The sequence below is a fragment of the Solea solea genome, chromosome 17 (assembly GCF_958295425.1).
Source record: "Solea solea chromosome 17, fSolSol10.1, whole genome shotgun sequence".
Classification (NCBI taxonomy): domain Eukaryota; kingdom Metazoa; phylum Chordata; class Actinopteri; order Pleuronectiformes; family Soleidae; genus Solea; species Solea solea.
This window is the reverse complement of record NC_081150.1, coordinates 6,151,915-6,177,637: the sequence shown is the minus strand read 5'-3', so window position 1 is coordinate 6,177,637 and position 25,723 is coordinate 6,151,915. Positions and strand designations below refer to the sequence as shown.

Sequence of the window (25,723 nt, the reverse complement as noted above, 5' to 3'; positions counted from 1 at the left end):
ACAAAACCCCCCACAATGAATATATCGTTTTATGACTCTTTTCCCCAACCTTATTGATTTGTGGTCCTTCTTTTCTTGAACTCTGTTCTCTATTATTTTCATGCCTTGCCTTTAAGGCTAAATAAAGTATTTTACAAACAGGATTCTCCCTCTGAAAATGTCCTCCCCCTTTTTTTTAAACCCAGAGTAGCTTTTGTCAAAATGAGACATCCCATGAAGTCTCACTGAAGCCTCGGCTGATACACCTTATTTTTTTCTCTACACTTTGAGATTGCTCTTATCTACCTCTGTGTAGCTCTACTTTATTTCAGTGGGAGCTGGGTTTCCTCTTAGTACGGACCAGCCTGTCTCACAGGAGTGTGAAAAATATCAGTCCTGGGTGGTGATACAGTGGACTTGTTTCTACTGTGTACAGTATACTTACCTGCACACTGTAGCCCTGTCATTGTGAAAAGCCAAATGAAGGTTGGAGCCCGATGAAACATTAACACAGTCTCAAGAATCTGATTTCCCTCAATAATTCAGACGCGTACAGTGTTTTAAATAATGTACAAATATGTTGTCATTTGGTCTGAGGAAAAGAAGAACAAACATACAGTATATACACAAATGCACTTGTAATTTAAGTAAGTTAAAGTGAGCTAATCTTAGTTTAAGACACAGAAGTAGTGAGTGAAAATGCTTTATGTCGCCCAGGCTAATATATGGAAAGTGTTTACAAGACAGATGAAGATTTATCTTTACTGATAATAATCTCACAAACCAGATAGATTGATAATCTGGTACATTCAGTAGTCCACTTTGTTTTCTTGTCACACTATAGATTGATCACATCTAATTATATGTACGATCATGTATTAGAAGGCTGTTTGTCTTCCACGTTTGCAGATTTGTAGCCCTGAGCAGCTGCATGCTCGGACAGAAAAGTCTTAATTATTTCATCTGTTTTACTGGACGTGTGCTTCAGGCCACTTCTCCAAAATACTAGTCCTGATTCACATGTGATAGCCATGGGGACTGTTGTGTTGTCTGTCTTTCAAAAGGGCTCAGACGACTGTCTTGTGAAAATCTGGGGAACAGACGATGGACGCCTGCTGGCCACGCTGCGCGGCCACGCTGCCGAGATCTCAGACATGGCCGTCAGCTATGAGAACACCATGATTGCTGCTGGTTCTTGTGACAAAACCATCAGAGTGTGGTGCTTACAGACGTGTGCACCTCTGGCTGTACTGGAGGGACACGCAGCCTCCATCACCTCACTACAGGTAGGAAGATTTTAGGGAATGTGGATTTACATGTGTGTCTTGATTTGTTTTGACCAAAAACAAATCCTTACCCCACCGTTTTAATCCTTTTTAATCCTTACCCCAACGTTTGTTTCTTGGTCTATCAAAACTTCACCCCTTCAGACACTTGTATCTATATTTGTATCATTCGGAGGATATAATTGAGATGCGTGATGACGCAGTGTTTCCCCTTCATTCACCTAGGCTGGCAGTTCTTTATGTCACTTATGTCACTGCAGTCTCCTGCTCCCCTTCCCTTCATCAGTCTGCTCTATCTCATGTGAGCGCTACGTCACACTTGGAGTGAAGCAGAGACCGATGTAGTGAAAGTAACTGCAATAAATGCTTAATTAAATTACATTAATTTATATTTATTACATATAACATATTACGTTAACCCACTTATGAGGATCAAGATAATGGGGCTGCCTGGATTTATATTGATTTTATGGCTGTGGTATGGTCAAAAAAATGTTCAATGAGTGAGTGCTTCTGCCTCCTTTTCTGCTCCTTTTTCCAAGATAACTTTCACTTTAGATATCTGGCAGTTATTCAGTCGTTTAAGAATAACCTGACGTCACAAACGTGTGACGTGCTGGTGAATCTTGTCTGTGATTGGAGAAGTCTATTTCTCTGCTTTCCGGTATCCATCCATCTGTCTTCTACTGCTTTATCCTCCACATGAGGGTCACACAGGGGGTGCTGTGCCAATCACAGCTGGGGTTAGACATCACATTATGTACTGTATATAAACTTGTTTAATGTGTTTTAATTACAGTTGTCCATGTGTAGATGTTTTTTGTAGTGCATCACTTTAAAATTTAAACAAATAGCCATTACATTTAAACCGTTGTCAAATGAGGTCACACAATGCCGGTTAAGCCTGTGAGCTCCACATATCAAATCAAATGCTTTTATTTTGAACGTCATCATGCATGTTATTACTCCCACGACCCTCATGTGCAGGATAATGCGGTAGAAGATAGGCGGATGGATGAATGTATCGTGATGCAATTTTAAGCTTATGTTGCTAATTTAATGGAGAGCCACTTAAACTCTCCATTTATCCTCCAACATGTGGTCGATTGACGGATTAACAGTTCCGTATTGTTTCTGTGAGCAGACTCATTTTTACAATCAGTTAAAAGAGCGCCTCTTTCCTCAATAGTGAGGCACTTAATGTGGTTTTATTGTTAAAATCCCCATTGGAAAGGCAAAGTAAATATGAAATATGTTGTCACTGAATTTTTTAGCAGATGTTATTTAAACGAGAGAAAATAGTGTATTAGTTGGGTGCTGTTTCAAGCCATTTAATCAACAGTAGTAAGTTAGATTTTGAACAACAGGGTTAGAGAAATCTATGTTGGCCTTTACAAGACAGTACTGTTCTGTATGAATAATTTATTGATCGTTATGGTCTTTATACTGTATATACGTTATATCACCAACAGAGTTTAACCCTTGAACACAAAGACGACACTTTGCATTACCGTAATTATGCGTCAGTTTGTGCTATTGGATAAATTCCAACGGTTTGTGAAAGCTGAGAAGTTGCATGTCAAAGCCAACACATGGTTATTATGGTAATTTCTCTCGTGCTGTTGCAAGAAGCCGGAGAATCAGCATCTTTATCACCAGAGAGAAGAGAGTGGGACGAACACTTGTACATAGTTACATGTTATCTTAAATTATGTTTTGTACTGTTCAAATTTAACACGCAAAATCTGGTGTTCATGTGCAGCTACAGTGTTATTTCTAAATAAACCTTTTTGTTTTTCTTCATTTTAAATTGTTATTACACTATTTTAACATGCAGTTAATTGTTAATAACTGCCAAATATTGAAAGTTATTCTGGAAAAAACATTTTCTGGTCCTTTATATGGTTAAAATAAGCAAGAAAGTAAAAGACAGACATTTTGAGGCTTAGGTGTTAAAGGGTTATGGTGCCCTCTCTGTGCTCTCGCTCTCTGTCTGTCTGTCTTTAGGTCTCACATGTTTTTTTTTGGAATATGATTTGAGTGTTGACATTGATTTGTTGTAACCTCTCCCTGGTTGTGTTTGCAGTTCTCTCCTCTCTGTTGTGGTTCAAAGCGCTACCTGTCGTCCACCGGAGCTGACGGAACCATCTGCTTCTGGCAGTGGGATGCACGCACGCTCAAGTTTGGGTGAGAAACACGAACGTAGCTCCCAGTGTCTCAGCTGCACGACTGCTGTTCACATCTTCTGAACTGACATATTTTTGTCGAGCAAAAGATGTGTTTGTTAGTCAGTGAAAATGTATTTTTAATACAGAGAAATATATTATGCAGTATATTATTGGCCTGTTTTGATCTACACTTCACTTACAATTCACTGACACTCTTCTTCACGACTACTGTCACTTTCATCGTTATGTTTATAGTGCATTGATGCTTAAGCATAACTTGTACTGTATATATTTATTTACATAATACACTGTGTAAAGATGATGTTAAATCGGCACACCTGCCTGTCAAACCCACTCTCTTTAAAGCATCCACAGTATCAGTATATTCAGACGAGAATGGTTGTTCACCGTATTTAATATGTACTTTACTGTTCTTACGTGCATTTTTCAGTCAGAGGCCCAGTAAATTCACAGAGCGTTCCAGGCCTGGCGTCCAGATGATCTGCTCCTCCTTCAGCGCAGGTTAACACCACAAACCTTTATCACACATGTTCCTCACCACCAGACGTGGAAACAGAGCTAAAACAAAAGTTAGCCCAATTAGCCCAGATTATCTGACGAGTGTGCAGAGTAGCCACGGCCACACTCAGGTCGTCCACTGCTACTGAGAAAATGGACTCAAAAAATGATGAATTCCTGTTATTGATCATTGAAGTTAAGATTTGCTCTATGTGTTTTATTATTAATGGAAAATCAGTCATTTAAATACTGGAATATGTGGATTTTGTTACGCTACTGTGGCGTGAGGAATGAATAATGAATAATGTTAAATTTTAATTAACTGTAAATGAATGCATGTGTCCCGTATCATAATAGAAATCCTTTTAATTCGCTGTGTGTTTTCAGGTGGGATGTTTCTTGCCACAGGAAGCACAGACCATATTATCAGGGTCTACTACTTTGGTTCAGGCCAACCAGAGAAGATCTCTGAACTTGAGTCCCATACAGTGAGTCAACTAAGACAATTATTGTTGTTTTTATTTGTTATGACTATTATTAAAATGTATGGATCTATTTTTTTAGGTTTTGGTGTATCTGTTTGTCTTGTACATGCCCTGCTTCAAAACTGATGTACAAAAATGCTAAAAGCGGTTTGTGCAAACACATTATACATTTAAACGGTGCAAGTTTGTTCTTAAAGACAAACAACACAAACAAAACAAATGCCCACTTACTCTTGCTTTTTATTCAAAGCTTTTAAGTGCATCTCATGGTCTTCCGCCGCCGCTGGAAGGTTGGGATTTGTTTTATTGTTGTCAAGTAAGAATAGTTTTCACCATTATCCATGACAAATTAGCAAACTCCCATCTAACCGAGGAAGACAGCGAGGTGGTGTAAAAGCTCTGCAAAGGTCTTGCTAAAATTAGAGACCTTTAATTGTTATTCACGATAAAAGAGTTTTGTAAGATGTGCTTTTATGACTTTTTTCCTGTTGTTTTTTCTCACCTAGGACAAAGTTGACAGCATCCAATTTTCACACTGCAGTGACAGGTGAGCTTGCACAGTTTGTGTGTTTGTGTGAGCCACATACTGTAGTTAGGTGCATTTAATTTTTGTGTGTGCATCACTGTTTGTGCTTATGGAACCGCAGGGTGTTGTAATGTGACTTGTTAGTGTCAGCAAAAACCCCACTGTTACTTTCTGATACATGCCCTGATACGCGTTTTCTCCCCCCCTCCCCCCCTCTCTCTTACACGCACAGACACACACACACACACATGCTTGTGTATCTCATGAACTCACTGAGTGTAAATTTATGTGTGCCTGTGTTGAATGTGCAGAAAAACAAGCTCAGCTTTAATTCTCCTGGGCTGCTGTAATCGCAGCAGTGCGCGCGGTAGACTGTCAATGCAAACGGGAGGGGTGGAGCGGAAGATACACACTATTAGTTTATACTGATGTGTGTAGATGAAAGCAGCCATTGTACAGCAGAACGCTGAAATAGAACCATGTGCCATCTTTACAGTTTAGCCGCTGCATTATTATGTGTCCGTGTGCTGTAGGTTTGTGAGCGGCAGCAGGGATGGTACAGCACGAATCTGGCAGCTGCAGCCTCAGGGCTGGAGAAGCATTCTGCTGGACATGCAGACCAAATTACCCGGGTAAGTGTGTGCACAGCTGTCAAAGTGTGCTTTCTCCACCAGCACTGCTGTGTTCAGAGCTCAGAGCCTTGGGCTTGGAAGGTCCTGTGGGTTATAATGTCAAGATTTATTTCATACAAATCAATCAAACCGTCCCAGACCTGCTTTATATGAGTATATGAGGGATCCCTGCTGAAACCTGTGCACTGGTCTGAAGCAACAAACCCCGCCCCCAAACACCAACATTCATTTAAATGGAGTTTGAAGTGATTAAAATCCCTCTGTAACACCATCAGCATTTATTTATTCACAGCTACACAAGGGGATTTATAGTGTACTTACAATAAATGATCAACTTAAACTAGACTTTCACACCTGTGGCATGATGGTTGAATTTAACAGTGATTGATTACCTGATTGCTTGCAGACAGAATATCGATTTACTGTGGGAATCACAGACAACTGATGAATGGAGATGACACTGACTGCCATTTCAAATCTATATTGCCTGAACACAATGAACTCAAGGAATATGCAAGAATGGCAATAAATGCCCACAACACAGTTATTTAATCTGTGCTTCGCTTGCACTCAAACTCCTAGATAATTTAATAGATAGTGTAAAACATAAAAGTATGTGAAAGTATTTTATCTCCAGTGCATAAGCGCAAGAATATTTATGCACCGTCTGACCTGGAAATGTCTGGAAAAGATGAGAAAACATCTATGCCGCATTTCTCCGTGTATATACTGTGCATGTATTTAAATATTAAAATAAATAAATGTGTAAACATGACATCAACATCTTCCCTCCAGGAAGTACAACCCTCCGCCACTGGAAGACAAGGTGACCAAGCTGAAGGTTACCATGGTAGCGTGGGATCGCCACGACGGCACGGTGATCACGGCAGCCAACAACCTGACGCTGAAGGTGTGGAACTCCACGACCGGAAACCTCGTCCATGTGCTGATGGTATGAAGTGGAAAAACACATTAACACAGACACACAAGTGGAAAGAAAATTTTAAAAGAGTTAAAGGTGTCTCTTTAGGGGTCGCCGCAGCGTATCCCTCCTCTACACGTGACCAAACATCTCAACCTTGCGTGCTTGCTTGCTTACTAAAAAAGCTATGGATTTTTCAGTGGCTGTCTTACCTTGATACATAAAATGCACCCCTAACATTACATTTTCTGCTGGAAACTCTACGGTGTTGCATTCATGGATGTAGAAGTGTTGGATGCAAAACCTTACCACATTATCCCTGAAGAAAAACAAAAAAAGGTTGTTAAAAAAGATAATTGTTAATTGATTATGTTGCTTGCGTTAAACCGCTGACTGTGAAATGTTTAAAGTTCACGTAAATAAACAGGCAGAGGCAGCTCCGTCTGCGTAATAGTTGCTTGAATGCTAATGAGCTGAAATCAGTTTAATTCACAGTTACAAACGGCCATTGATTTTTCCCGATGTCTTCATTTATTTCTCATGAGTGACTTATTCTCGACGTTTGTGTCGTTTAATGACAGGGTCACGAGGATGAGGTGTTTGTTTTGGAGCCACACCCCTTTGATCCGAGAATCCTCTTCTCAGCGGGGCATGATGGGAACTGTATTGTCTGGGACCTGGCCAGAGGGGTCAAGATCCGCTCCTATTTCAACATGGTAAGATTCTCACTGTCACTGGATTTCTGAGCTGTTTTTTTGCAAACAGTCATGCTGAAGCTGGAAAACTATTTTTACACCACAATGACTGCAAATATAATTTAAAAAAAAAATCATATTAAACCTCCAAAAGAAAATTATTGACTACTTTCCACTGCTTTTAATTTGTTTTCTTTTCAGTTTTTTTTGGTGTGAGTTGAAAGCAGCGTGGAGGGTGGTAATCATGTATTAATGACTACTTTTTCACTTGTTTCATACCAAATAACAAAATCACTTTGCTGGTCAGTGCTCCAATCTGAGCTTGAACAGATAAATAACTGTGAGTCTTAACCTCGGCAAATGGATTCCAAATGGAATTTTTCCCACTGAAGACGAGACATTAGTGAGTGTTCTGTCATGTGTTCAAGTCCATGTACGAGTATATTTTTCCTCTCTTTGACATGTGTTGTCATGTTTGGATGTGAAGTCAGTGAATTAGTTAGCGTTGTGTGATGTGGACTACAGGGATACAGTGTTTTTTTTTTATTTGCTTCGTTCCCACCACACATTCCTTCGCTTTCCTTTCCCAGTGTCACTCTTTGTCTCGCATTCTTCCCCTCTCACCCACAGCCCCCCCCCACCTCCCCCGGTGCTTTCACTTTCTCCCTTTGCTGCCTCACTTTATCCCCTCCACGTATTGTATTATTGTGTATATTATTAAGTGTGTCCATAGGCATGTCGTCCACACTTGTGCTGCATATGCTGCTGTACATATTCACCCAGCGTGATAATCATTAAAGACACTGTTGTATTTCCTGCTTGTGTCTCTATGGTAACCAAGGACAGCATTCATCGCAGTGAGTCACTCAGTGAGCTGGTCAGTTGCCTGAAACTTGGTGTAGATCACAGACAGCAAACGGCCTTAGTCTTTACCCAAATTGTGTAAAAAAAGGCACAACTCTCAGTATGAAACTTAAAGGGATAGTGCAGCATCTTGGAAATAAACCTATTACTTTCTTGTTGACAGATGAGAATAAAGAGTTTTGCCGTTAAATTGAAGAAAGGAAACGGGTGGAAACAGTTATACCTGCACGTACTTGAACTGTGCAGCTGTAAAAATTGTGAATTTTTACTAGTGGCATTTTGTACAAAACTGTTTGAGCATTAGAGGTGTTGATGGACAGGTTTTTTCTTCTAGACAAATCCAGACTTGCTGCTTCCCTTGTCTTCTGTCTGAGTGAGACTTAGCTCACGAGCAGCTGCCTGTGATCATATATAGTGAGACAGACATACAGTGTAGAGTTGTAAGAGTTGTATCAGTCTACTGTACCTTTCTAACGCTCACCAAGAAATAAAAAAAAATAAAAACTATTCCTTTTATTGAAGCATATTGTGCCCATTTCAACTTGAATTGCACTTCAAATCCACTCACTCACACCTTGTATACAAGACGTCCTCTAGGCTCAAGCAGAGTAGGGTTCAGTACCTTTAATTAATGAACATTGAAAAATTCAAAACATGTTTTTATCACGTATTTTATTTGATTATTGAAAAAGTCAAGGAAACACAAAACACAAAAAGCAACAGGCAGGAAAGCTACCTCCACAGATGTTCTGTTTTGTTGATGGAAATATTAAATACAGTTGGTCAATTACATTTTTCCATAAACATAAATGCATCATCTTGAACAACCTCCATGTGCCTCATGTGGCTCATTAAATAGCGTTTGCACACTTGTGTACCAGCCATGTGGAATTGACTGTATCCATGTCATTCAAAGTGCTACAGTTGCATGCAATTCCACCAGGTAGTGTAATGCTATGATCTCCCTTCCTCCGTGTCTCTGTGGATAGATTGAGGGTCAAGGACACGGAGCGTTGTTTGACTGCAAATGCAGTCCAGATGGGCAGCATTTCGCAGCCACCGACTCCCACGGACACCTGCTCATCTTTGGCTTTGGCTCCAGCAGCAAGTACGACAAGGTGAAGTGACAGGATCACATACTTGTACAACTTGACGTATAATGTTGATGTGAGCAACTGATGACATCAGCAGGGACGAATGATCAGGCGTCTTTAATGTGCTGTGAAATGAACTTGCTCCTCTCCGCCTCTTGTTTCAGATAGCGGACCAGATGTTCTTCCACACAGACTATCGGCCGCTGATCCGGGACGCCAACAATTATGTGCTGGATGAGCAGACCCAGCAGGCGCCACACCTAATGCCCCCTCCCTTCCTGGTGGACGTGGACGGTAACCCCCACCCTCCCAGGTACCAGCGGCTGGTACCTGGCAGAGAGGGCTGCCGGGACGAGCAGCTGATTCCACAGATGGGCGTCACTTCCTCAGGTATTGAGGCTGATCAGCTGATCAAAGACTCTGTTGTCAAGCTGATCACATTGCTCTTGTACCTCATTTTTTGACGACTGTGTTATCTTTCCTTAGTGAAAGGCATCTTAAGTGCACTAGCGTCAGTAATTAAAACAGAATTAATAAGGCAGCTCACAATCTTAAATGTAAAAGAAAAAAAGTGGCATTTAGTTAATTAGTTGGAAAATAATCTAAACCTAATCAATTCTATTTACTTGTATTTGTTATTTTTTTTATCTTTTCGATTGCTTATTCTAGTCAGTATATCTAATATATATAAAATATATTAATATATATATAATATATATAAGTATCTTGTCTTGTCTACCTCTGTCTGTTTTGCTGCTGTGAGAAGTGAATTTCCCCAGTGAAGGATCAGTAAAGTTTAGTCTAATTGCTCTATGACCAGGTGCAATAAACAAACTGAAAAGACACTGTCATTATTTAATTAGGATAAAATGTGTGACAATAGCATTTTGGTGGAATTGTGCAGTACTAATCTTGAGAAATAATGTTTTCTTTGTTGGCCGACACCAAAAAAGATGAAATCATCGTCATTCGTTTGATGGCTGAGCTTACATTTTATCTGGCAGTAGCAATCTTTATGGCAGTAATCCCTGTTGGAATTCAAACTAATTACATTTCACCAGGTTCTCTATATACCTTTTTAAGATGATTTTTTGTTTTGCTTCTTTCATGTTTCTATCAGGCCTGAACCAAGTGGTGAGTGAGCAGGCTGTGGACGGTCCCAGTCCTCTGGACTCCTTCATTCAGAGGCTGCAGCAGGAACAAGACCAAAGACTGGGGTCAAATGATGGCCCTGCTGCTGCTGCTCCTGGTTCCACTACTACTGCGGCTGCTAATGTAAACACCAGGGCCAGCAGAGGTAGGAGCAAATCTCATGACTTAATAGTTTTCAATTTATTATCTTGATTGAGTTAAAAATATTCAAATGCTGTCACTTATATGCTGCAAACTATTATCGCTATTTGACACACATTTACTGTGATAAACTCTGGTTCAGGTTAATTTGTAAAATGAATAGTGAATATTACACAAAACAAAACATATCATCTACCTATTTAGTATATGCGTAAATGAGAAGTGGTTTCCTACTCCCTTTTTTTTATAATTAATTAAATATTGTTAGTATTTCAAACAAAATACAAGTTATAGATAATGTAACTCGAATTTTGTTAAAACCTGAAATGTCTTTCCTGGTTCCAGTTTCTCAAATGTGAGAATTTGATGCTTTGAAATAATTGTAACTTGTTTTCTGATATTTCACAGACAATAAACGATAGAAAATGACACGTCTCTTTTCACAGTTTGACACAAAGCACTTGTGTTTTTCTCTTTAATTTGATGTCTCAATCTTAGGATCGGTGGGATCGCCAATAGAAGTGCACTCCCCACCCAATGTAGGCCTGCGCCGTAGCGGTCAGATCGAGGGAGTCCGCCAGATGCACAGCAACGCTCCACGCAGCCAGATGGCCACAGAGGGCGACCTGGTGGCCTGGAGCCGCAGGGTGCTGGTCCCGGAGCTGGAGGACGCCTCTGTCAGGTTAAACACTTGTGCTCACACATACATACAAACAAACAGAGAGAGGTTGGAAGGTCAAATATTATATGATTTCTCTGCCTTGGAGGTGGTATCTTTTGGGTGCACATCATGACCCTGTGTGTTTGTTTGTTTCGTGCAGGAGGCAGGTGAACTGGCGCGAGGCTAAAGGGGAGGAAGAAATCAATATTTATCAGTCAGAAAGGAGGAGACGTACCATCCACTCTCTCCCCAAGGAGAGCAGGGTAAGTGAATGAACACACTCAACAGACATTATTTTTTTACAACACTTCAGAAATAGTATTCATTTTTCTTCTTAAGACATTTTATTGATGCTTTCATGTCTCAGAACTTCAGTTAAGTCAAGCTCAGTCACGACTCTCCCTCACAGCGTCAGTACTGGATGATCAGCAACTTCATGAATATTCCATCAGCCACAATGTTACCATCTTACCTTTGTTTTCTGTCTTTCTCTTTCTATTCTTCATGTTGCAGGTTCATCCCACATCAGAGGGTGTAGCTGATGAGGGCAGGAGGAGCCTGGGTAACCATGGTTATCAGACTCGGGCTGCCATGGAGGAGAATAGTCGCCAGAGTGCTGAGGCTGCAGACGAGGATGACAGCACTTCAGAGGTAGACAACACAACAGCTACTGCCGTGTTGTAGATTTGGTTTTATACTTTATTCAATTCCAACTAGTGTATTAGCTAAAATGAGTTAGTAATTTATCCTCAAAATTTGATCTGCATTTCATTATTTTCAAAGAGCTCTGCTAAAGTTGTTTTCCAATAATAATATGATGTTTAATTTTGGGCTGCAACAATTAATCACCAACTATTATTATGATAATCAGTTAATCTTTGTTTCATCTTTGTTCTTAGATTTGAATGTTCTGGTTTCCTTTAGGGCTGATATCAATTAATCAATCAATCAATAACTGAATTAATCATCATCTAATTTTATAATCAATTTATCGGTTTGAATGTTTTATTTATAATACGAACAAGTTCACTGATTTTTTTGCAAATTGTTCTGGTTTATTTGCTTCATACAACAACAAAATCATTAAGACTGAATAATAATGATTTGTAGATGAAAGAAGACACTTTGAAAAACACTGGTCAGACATTTTACGGACCTAACGGGCACCTCGATTAATGGAGAAAATAATCAACAGTTTAATTAATTATGAAAATAATCGTTAGTTGCAGCCCTAGTTTCTTTGCCTCATATAACAAAGAAATCATTAGACCTGAATAATTTTGGTTTGTGGTCAAAACAAGATATTTCTGAACTTATCATTTCTGAGAGTCATCATGGACCACAACAAACTGACAAATCAAGAAAATAATCAAGAGATGAATCTTTATGACAATAATTGTTAGTGGCATTCATTGTGTTTAATTGCCTCTGTGTGTCTGTTTCTAGGGAGAGGTGGAGGTGCGTCAGATTAACGGGCATTCCTCAGAGGAAGAGAAGGGGGAGGAGGAGGAAAAAGAGCCGTGGCCAGATGACCACAGCAGTTCAAGGTGAGATAGACGCAGTTTATCACACACATTAATCATATCAACTATCTCCTACACACATACACGGGCCGTATGCAAATCATTATTGTAAACACAAGCTGATACAGGGATGCATTTGATCTCCGTGCAGCGACTACTCCAGCGACTACTCTGACTGGACAGCAGACGCAGGAATCAACCTTGAACCGCCCAAGAAGAGTGTTAAAGTGAAAAAGAAGGGCAGCAGCTCTGAGGAGGATGGGGAGAAGAAGAGGGAAGGCAAGAAAGAACAGAAGAAAGACAAACCAGACAAAGATGGCACCTCACCAAAGAAGAAGCAGCCAAAGGAGAAAAGAAAGGTTAGATTAAAACCTTTATTTTCCTTGGTATTATTACCAATCAGCTACTTGCACAAGTAAGGGACCAAACTAAGATTAATCACAAGAATCTAGGCCTAGAATGCACCTGGCCCAGGCAGAAATCTGCACATATTTGAGTCTGGTTCTGCCAGAGATTTCTTCCCCTTCAAAGGGTTTTTTTTCCTCTCCATCATCAAGTGCTTGGTCATTGTGTGAACTTCTCTCTCTATATTGTAAGTTATCTGTCATATAAGGTAAAATGCCTTGACATGGTGCGATTTTGCACTAAATTTGATTTGCTAATTTGTTGTAAAAGTGGTTAAGTAACTCTGAGATGAATGCAAATCCTTGCCTGAGCTGTGACAGCATCTATTGTGTTGTATGTCTTTCAGAGGACAGAGTTTCAGGAGCAAGGCCTAACTCTGGAGGAGTGGCTTCCTTCTGCTTGGATCACAGACACAGTCCCGCGCAGATGTCCTTACATACCCCAGATGGGAGATGAGGTACATGCAGCCTGTCTCTGTTACAGTGTTCCCACCACATGTGCACCACATGTTTGCACACATCAAAAAGCCAGGCTTATATATTAACATGATTAGATGCTTACATCCAAATATGTTGCCACAGGAGATAATGTTGGAGGAAAGTGACAATACCCTACTAGTCAAGTAATGTTGTAATGTTCCAGTAAGTAACGTTGTAGCTCACATGTACTGTATGTGTGTATGTGCAGTTGTATTACTTCAGACAGGGACATGAAGCCTATGTGGAGATGGCCAAACAGAAAAAGATTTACAGCATCAATCCCAAGAAGCAGCCCTGGCACAAGATGGAGCTACGGGTAAGGAACAGTCTGACAAAGATGGATTTAGGACTCTCTGAAGAGAGACATTGCTCTTGCTACCAATGTATCTGTAGATTTATATTGTCTCTTTACCCACAACCACTGAGGAGAGGCCCATAATAAAGATCACAGTAGAGCCATGTCGCAAAATCAATACAAGCTTCACACAGAGGAACAGTTCTTGGACAGTAAAGCGTATAATAATGTCTTTCATTAAGAACATAAACGTAAACTTCACTGTTACAAATGGTAAAGCTGCTCATGGCACCTCAAAGTCTTTGAGCAATAAATATGGCAGACATTGACATGTTGGATTCTGTTTTTGTAATCTAATCATGGGACTTTGTGTTTGTGTTATATTTTCTGTGACATCTATTCGACAAAGGTGCTGAAGTTCTTACGGCCTAACAGAGCAGAGCACTTGAAATGGAAACTCAATAAATGTTAGCATTCATTGGTTTTTCATTGTTATTGACAAAGTAGGTCACACGTGCCTGTTTTTTTGTTTTTTTTATAAGAAAATAACGATTGATAAAGGGAATTCTTTCGCTGATTATCTTACCCATAACAATCACAACTAAATTCCTTACCTCAACCCTCACCACAAGTTAACCTTAACTCTCAAATAAAGGCAGAAATACAAGCAAATATGCACATGCAGTCTCTCTCTCTCCGTTTGTAGTTCTAACAACCAGGAATGACTTCAGTATCATGTTTTCCCTGCTGGAAATAACTTAGTATAGCAGTGCTAAGCTGCACTTAGTTTCAGTAGCTTGTCCTTGACATGCAACTGTTACCATGGTTACTGCTTTTTTTTTCTATATACAAGCACACACAGTGTAAAGACATCAGCATGCTTATGTAGTACATATACAGTATATGGTTGTAAACATGACACGGGTCATATTTGTCCAAACAAATGAAAAAAAACAGTGCATTGAATAAATAATTCCACTGACAGTGTTTGTTAATTTGCGTTATATGTTCTTTTACTTGTAATGTTCAGGAGCAGGAGTTGATGAAGATAGTTGGCATCAAGTACGAGGTGGGTTTGCCCACGCTGTGCTGCCTGAAGCTGTCTTTCCTGGACCCTGACACCGGCAAACTGACCGGAGGATCCTTCTCTATGAAGTAAGCATCCACCCACTGTTGTTTTTATAGCGAGTGCTTGTTACACATGTGAAACAGCCATTTATCAGGAAGTGGTATCACTGTGTCATATGTTCATGTAAACTTTACATTTCTTACATTCATTTCCACTTTTCCTCCAACAATATGCAGATTAAGTAAATCATTACATTTAAATACAGCACATTTTTTCAATAAATTCTCATCTTGACACAAGTCAAGTTCCATAAACCCATTTAATCCACTGATTTACAGTGTTTAAGAGTAATGAACTGTCCTACAAACTCTGATTTATTTCACATTGTTACTGTTGCGGTTATATTTTCAGATGTTTCATCACTTCCTTGTAGTAATTTGTAAACACTATTCTTCTCTTGTAGGTACCACGACATGGCTGATGTAATTGACTTCCTGGTGTTGCGGCAGCAGTTTGACAATGCCAGAGACAGGCAGTGGAGGATAGGTCAGCCAAAGCTAGAATAACTAAAAACATGCATAGGATTTTTAAGCAAATCTAAAATATACACATTTTCTACTTCATTTTTTTTTGCAAATGTCTAAATAGTTGTGTGATGTCTGTGTAGGTGACAGGTTTCGGTCAGTGATTGATGATGCCTGGTGGTTCGGGACCATTGAGAGCCAGGAGCCGTACCAGACGCAGTATCCTGACAGTCTGTTCCAGTGCTACAATGTTTGGTATGAACACATTCTGGATTCACTTGACCTGTAGTTATACATTTCATTGTACAATTTCTTTTTAATCTGGTGCTTATTTGTTCTGACGACGTTCCAAGTGACCTGAGCCGATTCAAAAATGTGACTGAAGGAGTCACAGGAGGAGTGCAACGTTCGACACGAGAATCAAACCGAGTAATCCCGGACTGTAGATCAGTTAAAAAGACTCAAAGATCCTGCAAACATGCGTTAATCTCCAACATTTGGCACGGACATTTCTAAAATCTCAATATTTAACAGAGGAGTCGGGTGTATTTAGCGACAGCACTGCCGAGCGCTGGCGATCGTGAGCCCAATCATAACCTTTACAGCCGCGTTTATACCTGATACCAAACTGAGTAGAGCAGAGTAGTGTTAGAACTGTATAATGAAAAAGTGCCATAAAACTGCCGCTCCTATCAAAGCCAAATATCATATACATATAATCTGTCATCACACGGACAAAGAGGCTGCAGTAGCTTTCACTTAAGGGGTTATGTACCTTATATTTCATCTCTATATGCCATATAGATCATTTTGGACCATATCAATAGCACTTAAAGTAAAATTCAGCCCCTTGAAACGAGACAATAAAGTGTAATTTGACCAAAGACAAATTGGTAAGACAATCCCTTATCTTGTTTTATGCTCTCTCATGCAGCAATACATTTCTCCAATAAAAGGGAAAAACATCACAAAAAGGTCTTGTGATTTTAAGTCCAGTGAAATTTCGGCAGAAATGTAGTTACTTTTAGGATTTAATGATTTCTTGACTTGGCAGACACCAACACAAATGGGAAAAGACATCTGAAACAGCTTGATTAAAATGGTTTACAAATAAAAACAAGTCTGTCTGCATGGAGAAACCCACTCAGATGGAAACAAATAGCTGCGTGTAACACTCATTAAATCCACAAACTCTGTGGAAAATATCCTGGCAAAGTTTGAATTGGGAATTTGATATTTACAATGATTCCGGCTGACGCTGCTCTTTATGTTGCATTGTTTTTCTTTCACTAACCGTGACATTTCAAACGATTGATATTTATGTTCTCTGATTGTGTTTCGTTCTTTTCCCTCTCCACGCTGAGACATTTATGGTTACAGATCATTTTAAAAATGTTTTCTTCAGATGTAGGTTGTGGCAAAGCAGCGTCACTGCTCACGACACTGCTTGTCACCTATGTCAAGTAAAAAAGAAAGTACTAGCAATTTGTTGAATGTCAATGATCCACATCACAACACTATTTCCAATCCAGCTGGGACAATGGAGACACGGAGAAGATGAGTCCGTGGGATATGGAGCCTATTCCTGATGATGGTGAGTTATCTAATACACACCCACACGCTTGTGGACACACACTAAGACATGCACGCAGTTTCTTTCTCAATAAAGTTAAGTTCAAGTGGCTTTAAAGCCCCCGAAAATTCTCATTTTGTAGCCACGTTCCCTGACGAGCTGGGCTTGAGCGTCCCACTCGTAGAAGAGGAGCAGAAGGAGCTGCTGTACGTCCCTCTGGACGGGGAATGGGGCTGCCGCACACGTGCGGAGGAGTGTGAACGCATCATCAAGGCCATCGACCAGCTCTGCACCCTCGGTATGATGTTGTCAGACCTTTTATAATAATATTAATAACAGCCTGCTTATGTCATGTAAGCAGGGATGTGACATTAGGCTACAGAGGCTGCGTAAAGCATGACTTTGCACAGCGTGAGTCACTGCTCTGAGCTCATCAGCAGGACCAAGTGTCATATGTTTAAAAGAATAAGCTGCTGACACGTTGAGTCAGATATTGAGGTGCTTGCTTGTATTCCTGGAAAGTGATGTAATGTCACATTAGAGACTTTGTATTACTGCAATCATGGTGGAAGTACACTGGTTAGAGGGCTCCCTCTAGAGACAGTTTGTGGAAAAACATGCACACATAGCGTGTCAACATCCATCCATCCATCCATTTTCTACCGCTTTATCCTCCACATGGGGGTCGCGGGGGGTGCTGTGCCAATCTCAGCTGACATAGTGTGATAGCCGGTTTACACCCTGCACAGTTCAGACAGTTATCTAGATATCTCCTCATTAGCTGTGAGATTTATGCTGAGATTTGGGGATCAATAATTAGATTAAGGTGATTTCAGATCGCTTTATCAATGTCTCACAATACATAGGTTAAGAGAGGTTAAGAGATGTTTCCATTTTTGTTACCTTCACCTCCCTTATTTTAGCTTGATGTAACTGATCGTGAAAATGTGTTGACTAAACACACACTCACAACGTGACCGTTTCTTGAAACTGTTTTGGTTCCGAGTTATACAAAATGCTTGTACGTCAAATCTGTTGTGCCGCAGCACTAATCCTCTCTTCATCTTTGTCTTCCATCCCCCTATTGAACTCAACACCCGCAGATGTGGCAGCGCCATTTGCCTTTCCAGTGGACCTACAGGCTTATCCCACGTACTGCACAGTCGTGGCCTACGTCACTGACCTCAGCACGATTCGCCAAAGGCTGGTGAACCGCTTCTACAGGTAACTGGCATCAGCTCAGAAGAGACGGCAGAAGATACTGAAAGCGTACAGTATACAGTATATGGAAGAGATAGAATTCAAACACAGTCTGTGATTGTTTGTTTCCCTTTCAGACGACTGTCCTCTCTGATGTGGGAGGTTCGTTATATTGAACACAACGCCCAAACGTTCAACGAACCGGGATCTTTCATCGTCACTACTGCCAAGTTTGTCTCTGACCTCATGCTGCAGTTTATTAAGTGAGTGTGTTAAATAGGGTTTTACGTATTAAGCGTTAGGTACTTAGTTTTAGCTATGTTACATTAAGTTTCACAACATTTAAACTGTTAACTACTTTTTTATTCTTCTTCAGGGACCAAAGTCTGACTGACATCATGCCCCTCTACAAAACTATGAAGAAGGCAACCTTCTCTGATTCCGAAGATGAGGTGTGTTTGTAAACATGTTTACACAGTAACATATCAAATATGTATTTCTTTTGTTTTTTGTAGATCAGGGTAGCAATCACAATTTCAAAATTCTCTTTTAATTCATGGAACCTAAAATTATACATGTAAGGCAGCTGGTATTTTTAAACATATACAATACTGTATTATATTATTGTTAAATATAAAGAAATGAGTACAGTACAATACTCACCATCACAATCATTCCCCCCCTTGTCTTATATAGGATGAGGAGGAGGAAGATGAAGATACTAATAGACCTGGAACATCCACTCGAAACCACAAGGTAACACATCTCACTGTGTAGATTCCTGACTGCAGCGTCCACAAGAGTGAAAACACACCATGAACTCTTCATTCTTCACATGAAACTTTGTAATGTAGGGACGTCGGCCGATGCAGCGTCAGCGGCGAACGCGACCTCCGTCGTACGACCCTCAAGCGTGGAGGGGGCGCTGTAAGGAGTTGCTGGACCTGATATTTCAGTGTGAAGACTCCGAGCCCTTCAGGGAACCTGTGGACCTCCAGGAGTACCCGGTACTTATTCAACAGCTGCTCTTCTCTCTTAATTAACGGTGGTGCACACAAACTTGCAAACTCAGAAACCTGGCAAACTATTTTGGGTGTGAATTTCCACTAGATACACTTTAAAAAGGGAAGTGTTAGGGGTAAACTCTTGATAATAACCCTGTCTCCTAATTCTTGCTCTCATCTAATCCTTATTCTGTTTACATCGCCTTCACCCAGGACTACCTGCAAATAGTTGACTCTCCAATGGACTTTGGAACCGTTCTCTCCACACTGACAGAAGGAAAGTACCAGTCTCCCATTGACCTCTGCAAAGATGTCCGGCTCATTTTCAGCAATTCCAAAGCTTACACGCCGAGTAAGAAGTCTCGGGTAAGACATGCGCGCACACACACACACACACACACACACACACACACACACACACACACATTAAGTACAGCAGTTGATCCAGTGCATCATTTATTGTGTCTCCAGATCTACAGTATGAGTCTGAGGCTTTCTGCGTTGTTTGAGGAGCACGTCAGCTCCATCCTGGCTGACTACAAGGCCATCCACGGCCTGACAGATAAACTGACCCGACAGGGCGCGGACAGGCAGACACGACACACTACAGACAGACAGACACGGCACTCAATGAAGAGGAGGAGGAGGAGGAGCGAGTCTCCAACAAGCAGCACTGCATCCAGGTAGAAGGAAGGACGTTTTATTTTCAATTTTGTGGCTCATTCGATAGAATATTATTTAGTCTTTTGAATTATTTCCTTCTTTCTTGCTTCAAGCCCAGAGAGGAAGAGACGCGTGTCATCCAGGGTGACCGCAAAAAAGGAGCCATCGCCACCTCCTTCGCGGCCTTCCTCCCTGAGACAGAGCACCCCCCTGAAACAGCCTCAACAGCTGGTCAACGGGAAGGCGGATACACCGGCTGCGGGGCGAACGCGAAGTGCAGCGCGCCATTCTGCACACTCCCCACCTGCACCGTCCTCCTCGCAAAACGCCACAAGCAACACACAGAGTACAGCAGGTGAGCTCGCTTATATTGTGCAGTACATTCAGGAAATACCGTTGTTGTAAAAGAGCAAAGTGTCTCGCTTTAAATGTGCGGAGCAGTTAACTTTAGTTATTTCTCTTTGCCTTTTTCAGAGTCGACTCGTTCACTTAGGGCTCATAACTCTGTTTTAGCCTCAACGCCACCGGTTCCTGAAAAGGTGACTTCCTCTCCGGCCCCAGAGAGTAGCGGTGGAGGAAGCACCCGGCGGAAACTCCGGACGCCTGTACGACTCACACCTGGTAAGAGATGATGCTTAAAGTGTATACATGTAAAATTTGTCACTGCAATCCCAGTTCAAAATGGAGCTGCATTTATACCTGACATTAATCTGTGTAAATGTGCACAATCAAACATGTACATAACTGTCCCACTGTCAGTTTTATTTTTATAAACATTGAACCTGTTTGAGTCAGAGATCGAAAGTGAAAGTGTGTCTGCTTTAGAGCAGCCGAGAAATAACACATGGTGAGAGGAAACGACAAGGTGACAATAACTGACTTTAAAAACTTTATAAATGTTAAATATTCACATAGATGATTAAATATTCGCCACAGGTAATGTCTTTCACTTCTTTTCCACTTTCAGATGTCAGATATTTTAATGCATCTCCACTGCAGATCCTCATTTTACTTCTCCTCTGGTTGAGATGTTTTGAGAGGGGTAGTGAGGCTTTTTTTTTTTTAGGTTTGGTAATGTTCAGCATTTCCGAGCCGTAGCTGCAGCCCACTGTGTTGAAGTAACTCTGCTGGCATTCTGTGTGTCAAAGCACTATAGTTTGAGGCGTTATTTGGTGGGTGGCACTGGGCGGTGAAACAGAAAAACACCAAACCAAAACATAGTTTGCAACATGCAAATTAAGGTTTCAGTTGTGAATATACTGAAGACATTATTTCAAGTTAACCTGTGTTTCCTTAATCTTATTAAATTTTAGGACTTAATAGAATATATTTTTACATATAACCTTTAATAATATATAATTATTATAAGTGTTTAATGTCACTTTCTGTTATTGATGTTTTACTCCCTTTGATTTAATGTCTTTTCTTGCACAGTTTCTCCCGCCAGCCCTTCAGTCCAGACCACAGTCCACCTGAATGGTCATAGCAGTCCTATGACGATGGGCGTTGGGAAGAAGGGGCGGAAGTCCAGAACGGAACAGCCGCTGAGTCCTCCAGAGGTCACGACTCCAGCAAGCCCTTCCAGACCCCGAGGTCGCCCTCCAGGCAAGAAGAGAGGCAGGAAGAGCAAGCAGGAGCTGGAAGAGATGAGGAGGAGCGGGAACCACAGGAGCTCCACCCCGGACGATGAGCTCGACCAGTCCACTGGCGATGAAGGAGGGACATCTTCAGCGCAGGAGACATCTGTGCTGTCGGACTCTGGTGCACCGTCGACACCTAGGCGGCGCGGTCGGCCCCGAACAATAAGAACTGAGGAATCCACTCCACCCACAGAGTCGCCTGAGCTTGAGCCGCTGAGGAGGAGCAGCAGGAGGGGAAACGAGGAGGTCACCCCTCCTCCGCAGACTGTCCCTCAACGGTCCAATCGCAGGGAGTCTCCACAGGAGGAAGAGGGGGACGAAGCAAGTGGGTCCATGCGCACACGTAACCAGGGGCGAAGGTCGGCCTGGTACATGGAGGAGGACTCTGAGGAGGAGCAGAGGCAACTGCTGTTTGAGGACTCGTCTATCACCTTTGGCACCTCCTCTAAGGGGCGTGTCCGTAAGCTAACAGAAAAGGCCAAAGCCAACCTGATAGGCTGGTAACTTTGGAGATAAACAGGATGTGACAGAGATTTTAAGAGATCACAATCTCTTTATTTGTGCATCAGAGGAGCAAAGGGCCACGTTGTGGAAGTCATGCTTATTTGTGTGCATGTATGTGTATGTGCCTCTGGGTAGCTGCTGCTTCATCTGCTGCTGTTGGAAGCCGAGGCTCTGGAGAGACACAGCAGTGCAGTGGCCTGTCTAGTCCTCCCTCTTTCGGCCCAGAAAGCACATTGCTATGGCAACCAGTGGATTTCAGACAACATATGTTCAAGCTCCTCTTACATTATTGGTCCATGTTGGATCTGATAGATGTTTGCCGACTCCCGTGTTGGTGGTCTTGTGATTGGCTCCTGTCTGGTGAACCACCCCTCACCCTTGTCTGACTTGACAAGACAGTAGCTGAACAGAGTTTTAGTACTTGAAGATGTCATGAGGACAGATGGACGTAGCTCATCTCCGTCTTACAATTTCAGAGAACTGGTCCAGTGTCTGCGGGGTCGGTCAAACCTGCTCCGCTGAGCTAGAATTGTAGAACAACCGCTGGCCTGATAACATCTTTCATCCGCGTCATCATCGTTCCTCTACTTTTTTTATATATATATGTATATATATATATATATATATATATATGTATATATATATGTGTATATATATATATGTATATGTATATATATATATATATATATATACATACATATATACAACCCACAATTAGCTTTTTCTAAGATTTGTACGTAATGATGGGCTCTCTGTTTTGGAAGTCTTACACGTTGGCTGACATGAGTGTGTCTGTCTGAGCTAATATACCAAATGTTGTACCTTTGCAGGTACCGCAGATTAGTAGGTTTTGTTTACTATTGACGTGCTTGGGCGTGTGGGTGTTTTCCTTTCTTCTTTTTTTTTGCATGTTTGAAAGATGAAGAATCTTTTTTTTAATAGACACTGTTTTTATTGTGAGTGAGTGGATGAAAGGATTCATTTGTATGTTTAGATCATTCATGTGTCAATGTGTCCTCAACATTAGCAATACCTTGTGCCTTTATGTCTCCGGTGTGTGTGTGTGTGTGCGTGCGTGCGTGCGTGTGTGTGTTTGGCCTCTGCCCTGCAAGGTACATGTGCCTGTGTGCGTATGAACTTGTGTCACGATTCTGCAGGCGTGTGTGAAACTGAAGGAGCGTGCGCGCGCGTGGGGTTTTTTAACACCGCAACTGAGTGTGTCATTCACTTTCAGCGTACAGACAGTGGCATACGGTTTGATCGTTGTAAAACCTCTCAAAGAAATGTATTTATAGCAGTTTGAAAAGAAGGGGGAAAAAAAAGACTGAACTGTTATTGTGAACATACCATTATTCATGTCAAATATATGGTCCTATAACCAACCTATCGTCAGTTTATACCTAAGGTACAGCGAGTGGAGCGCTGGGCTTTGAAATGCACTTACCACAGACCAGTTATCAATGCAGTCATAGGGAGTAACCCTGTGTGTTTTACAACTGTTAACATAGACAAATGGACTTTTGAAATGTTGATATTGTTTCTATTTGATCACAAACACTCACAGACACACACACAACTCTGTCTCACTCGTTCCGACACTTTCTCACGTCTGAAGAAACAGGACAGAGGCAGATCAAACTGGTTCGGACTGAGTTTTGGACAAAAAGCCGAGAAAGAGAAAGACGATTTCTACATCTTTCTGACTGTGTGCCTTCGCTACTCTGGCATGATATAAGTTTTTCCCCTTTGGTTCTTGTATTTGACGGGGTGGTGGTGGGGGGGGGGACGGGACAGGGGGGTTCTGGACTCTGGGGCCAGGACTGATCTTGACAGGCTTGTACTGAAGGCTGAGAAAAGACGGAAAAATGAAATGAACAGTCATTCTCTTGCTCTGTACACTGAATGGACCGAATTTACAGAGATGGCGGCCTCCGAGTTTGGCAAGTGAAGGCCAAAATGTGACACTTGTGGGGCAAAGTGCCGGAGAGACCTGGATGTTTGCATTGATTTCACTGATCTTCCTTGTCACATATTATTCAACATATATCTGATCTGTTTATCATTGTTGTTTTGTTGTCATGGATAAGTTGATGCCAAATGTTTGTGTTTGGGCACTGAGATTTTAGAACATGGCTTTTGAATGTGTTTTTCTTTTCTTGTTTGTTTAGTTTTACTGTCTCCGCAGTGAGTGTGTCGCGCTTCTTTTCGCGACTTTTTACGACGTGTCAAATGTTTTCTGTCTGTGTCCCTGCCATTTTGGACAATGTCTCAGCCGCTCGATCTGTGGAGTTGTATTGCTGGAATGGTGTTTTATACTCTGCCACACTTATCCGAGGACACACTTCCTTACTTACCAATGCTTTGTTTATATTGTGTATATAAAGAGCTTTATTGCATATGAAGATGGCTGAGAACAGTGACAGCCATCTTCCTGTTGACATCAAAGTAAATGTTTTTTTTCTTTTATCAAAGTAGGAAGCAAATTATTCTTTGCCCTAAACAAATCCATATTTTGCGGGCAGCAGTGTTGTTTGTTTTAGGTGGCTCGCTAATGATGCTCATTCATAAAATGGATTTATTATACTCGACATAGGCACATAAAGGGTTTTTCTTTCTCAGTCACAATTAACATTTACCTTTACGCACAGATGATCATGATTTCAATGTTTCCAGAAACAAACTTCCTCTCAAATCTTAAATAGGACGTCAGTTTTAAACGTAATGTTTACACGGGCCTGCTACGTAGAAGCCATTGTTCCCCATGTTAATAAAAAAGGTTGTGTATTGCAGTCTCTCAATCATATCACCCACTTTTCTTTATACTTTTGAATCTGTCAAAGTAAAAGAGCTGACTTAGTGTTGCTGGTTAACCTTAACCATGTCTGTGACAATACACAACCTCTAATCATGAAAAAGGGGCCTTAAAACTAGTCAAATGGGTGTAATTAATTGATTCTTATCTTTTCAGACCAGTCACGTCCGTCTTGTCTGGTTTTCTGCACTGACTTGACCTCATTGAGGTTTTTGGTGTCAGCACTTCACTTCACTCAGCTCTCGCTCTTTTTTTAGACCCTCGCTGAACATTTGCGTTCATTTATCACGTGTGGCAGAGTTTGGCTGGTCGCATGGTTTTCTGACCACGCATCATAGTGTTGGGTCAGAAGTTGAATGGTCACTGTGTGTGTGAGAGTATGGACGCGTGTGTGTGTGTGTGTGTGTGTGTGAAGTGGCTGCATTTGAGCCACTGGGAAACATTTTGGGGCTGTTTTTAAGTTGCAATTGGATGTGGAATAGGAGCGAATGAAGCAGGGGAAGGGAAAGGGAAAGCTGATTTATGTGAACTAAGCGAGGACGTCTTTGTTAGTTTGGATACTTTTTATATATAAAATAATTAATGCAAAAAAAGAAGCATAAAGCTAGAATGTATGTGTAGGGGAGTACTGCTGTCCTGTTAGTTCATACCAATATTTTAAGTAAATAAACAGTTGTGTTTCCATATACACTTTTACTTCTGGTTTATTTATTTTTGTTGACTTAAATACATGTTTTCTATCATAGCGAAGGTCTAACTTATTTTTCACAAAGTGATAGTTAAAATATGGATTTTTATTAAGATAAAAGCACTTAGTATTTGTATTTATGTTAACATAAAAACAAATTAATAGAGCCATTATAACCACCATGATAATATGAGGGAGAATTGCCTTCAGAGGGTGTGAA

General features: G+C 41.1%; 1 protein-coding gene across 1 annotated transcript in view; it reads left to right on the top strand.

Moving 5' to 3' along the window:
• Positions 1–22,613, top strand: part of phip (pleckstrin homology domain interacting protein) — a 32,272-nt gene extending 9,659 nt beyond the window's left edge. The window contains exons 8-40 of the mRNA XM_058613355.1: positions 1,044–1,265; positions 3,352–3,452; positions 3,885–3,955; positions 4,340–4,440; positions 4,944–4,984; positions 5,497–5,595; positions 6,391–6,547; positions 7,099–7,233; positions 9,066–9,194; positions 9,335–9,560; positions 10,291–10,467; positions 10,962–11,145; positions 11,285–11,387; positions 11,638–11,775; positions 12,571–12,671; positions 12,799–13,006; positions 13,399–13,509; positions 13,740–13,847; positions 14,857–14,981; positions 15,359–15,441; positions 15,563–15,674; positions 16,952–17,013; positions 17,135–17,290; positions 18,096–18,216; positions 18,330–18,455; positions 18,569–18,644; positions 18,889–18,948; positions 19,047–19,199; positions 19,410–19,562; positions 19,668–19,879; positions 19,973–20,214; positions 20,334–20,480; positions 21,294–22,613. Coding sequence (XP_058469338.1) covers positions 1,044–1,265; positions 3,352–3,452; positions 3,885–3,955; positions 4,340–4,440; positions 4,944–4,984; positions 5,497–5,595; positions 6,391–6,547; positions 7,099–7,233; positions 9,066–9,194; positions 9,335–9,560; positions 10,291–10,467; positions 10,962–11,145; positions 11,285–11,387; positions 11,638–11,775; positions 12,571–12,671; positions 12,799–13,006; positions 13,399–13,509; positions 13,740–13,847; positions 14,857–14,981; positions 15,359–15,441; positions 15,563–15,674; positions 16,952–17,013; positions 17,135–17,290; positions 18,096–18,216; positions 18,330–18,455; positions 18,569–18,644; positions 18,889–18,948; positions 19,047–19,199; positions 19,410–19,562; positions 19,668–19,879; positions 19,973–20,214; positions 20,334–20,480; positions 21,294–22,003 — 4,950 coding nt within the window. The 3' untranslated portion in view covers positions 22,004–22,613. The remainder of the gene's footprint in view (positions 1–1,043; positions 1,266–3,351; positions 3,453–3,884; positions 3,956–4,339; positions 4,441–4,943; positions 4,985–5,496; positions 5,596–6,390; positions 6,548–7,098; positions 7,234–9,065; positions 9,195–9,334; positions 9,561–10,290; positions 10,468–10,961; positions 11,146–11,284; positions 11,388–11,637; positions 11,776–12,570; positions 12,672–12,798; positions 13,007–13,398; positions 13,510–13,739; positions 13,848–14,856; positions 14,982–15,358; positions 15,442–15,562; positions 15,675–16,951; positions 17,014–17,134; positions 17,291–18,095; positions 18,217–18,329; positions 18,456–18,568; positions 18,645–18,888; positions 18,949–19,046; positions 19,200–19,409; positions 19,563–19,667; positions 19,880–19,972; positions 20,215–20,333; positions 20,481–21,293) is intronic.
• The last annotated feature ends 3,110 nt before the right edge of the window (positions 22,614–25,723 follow it).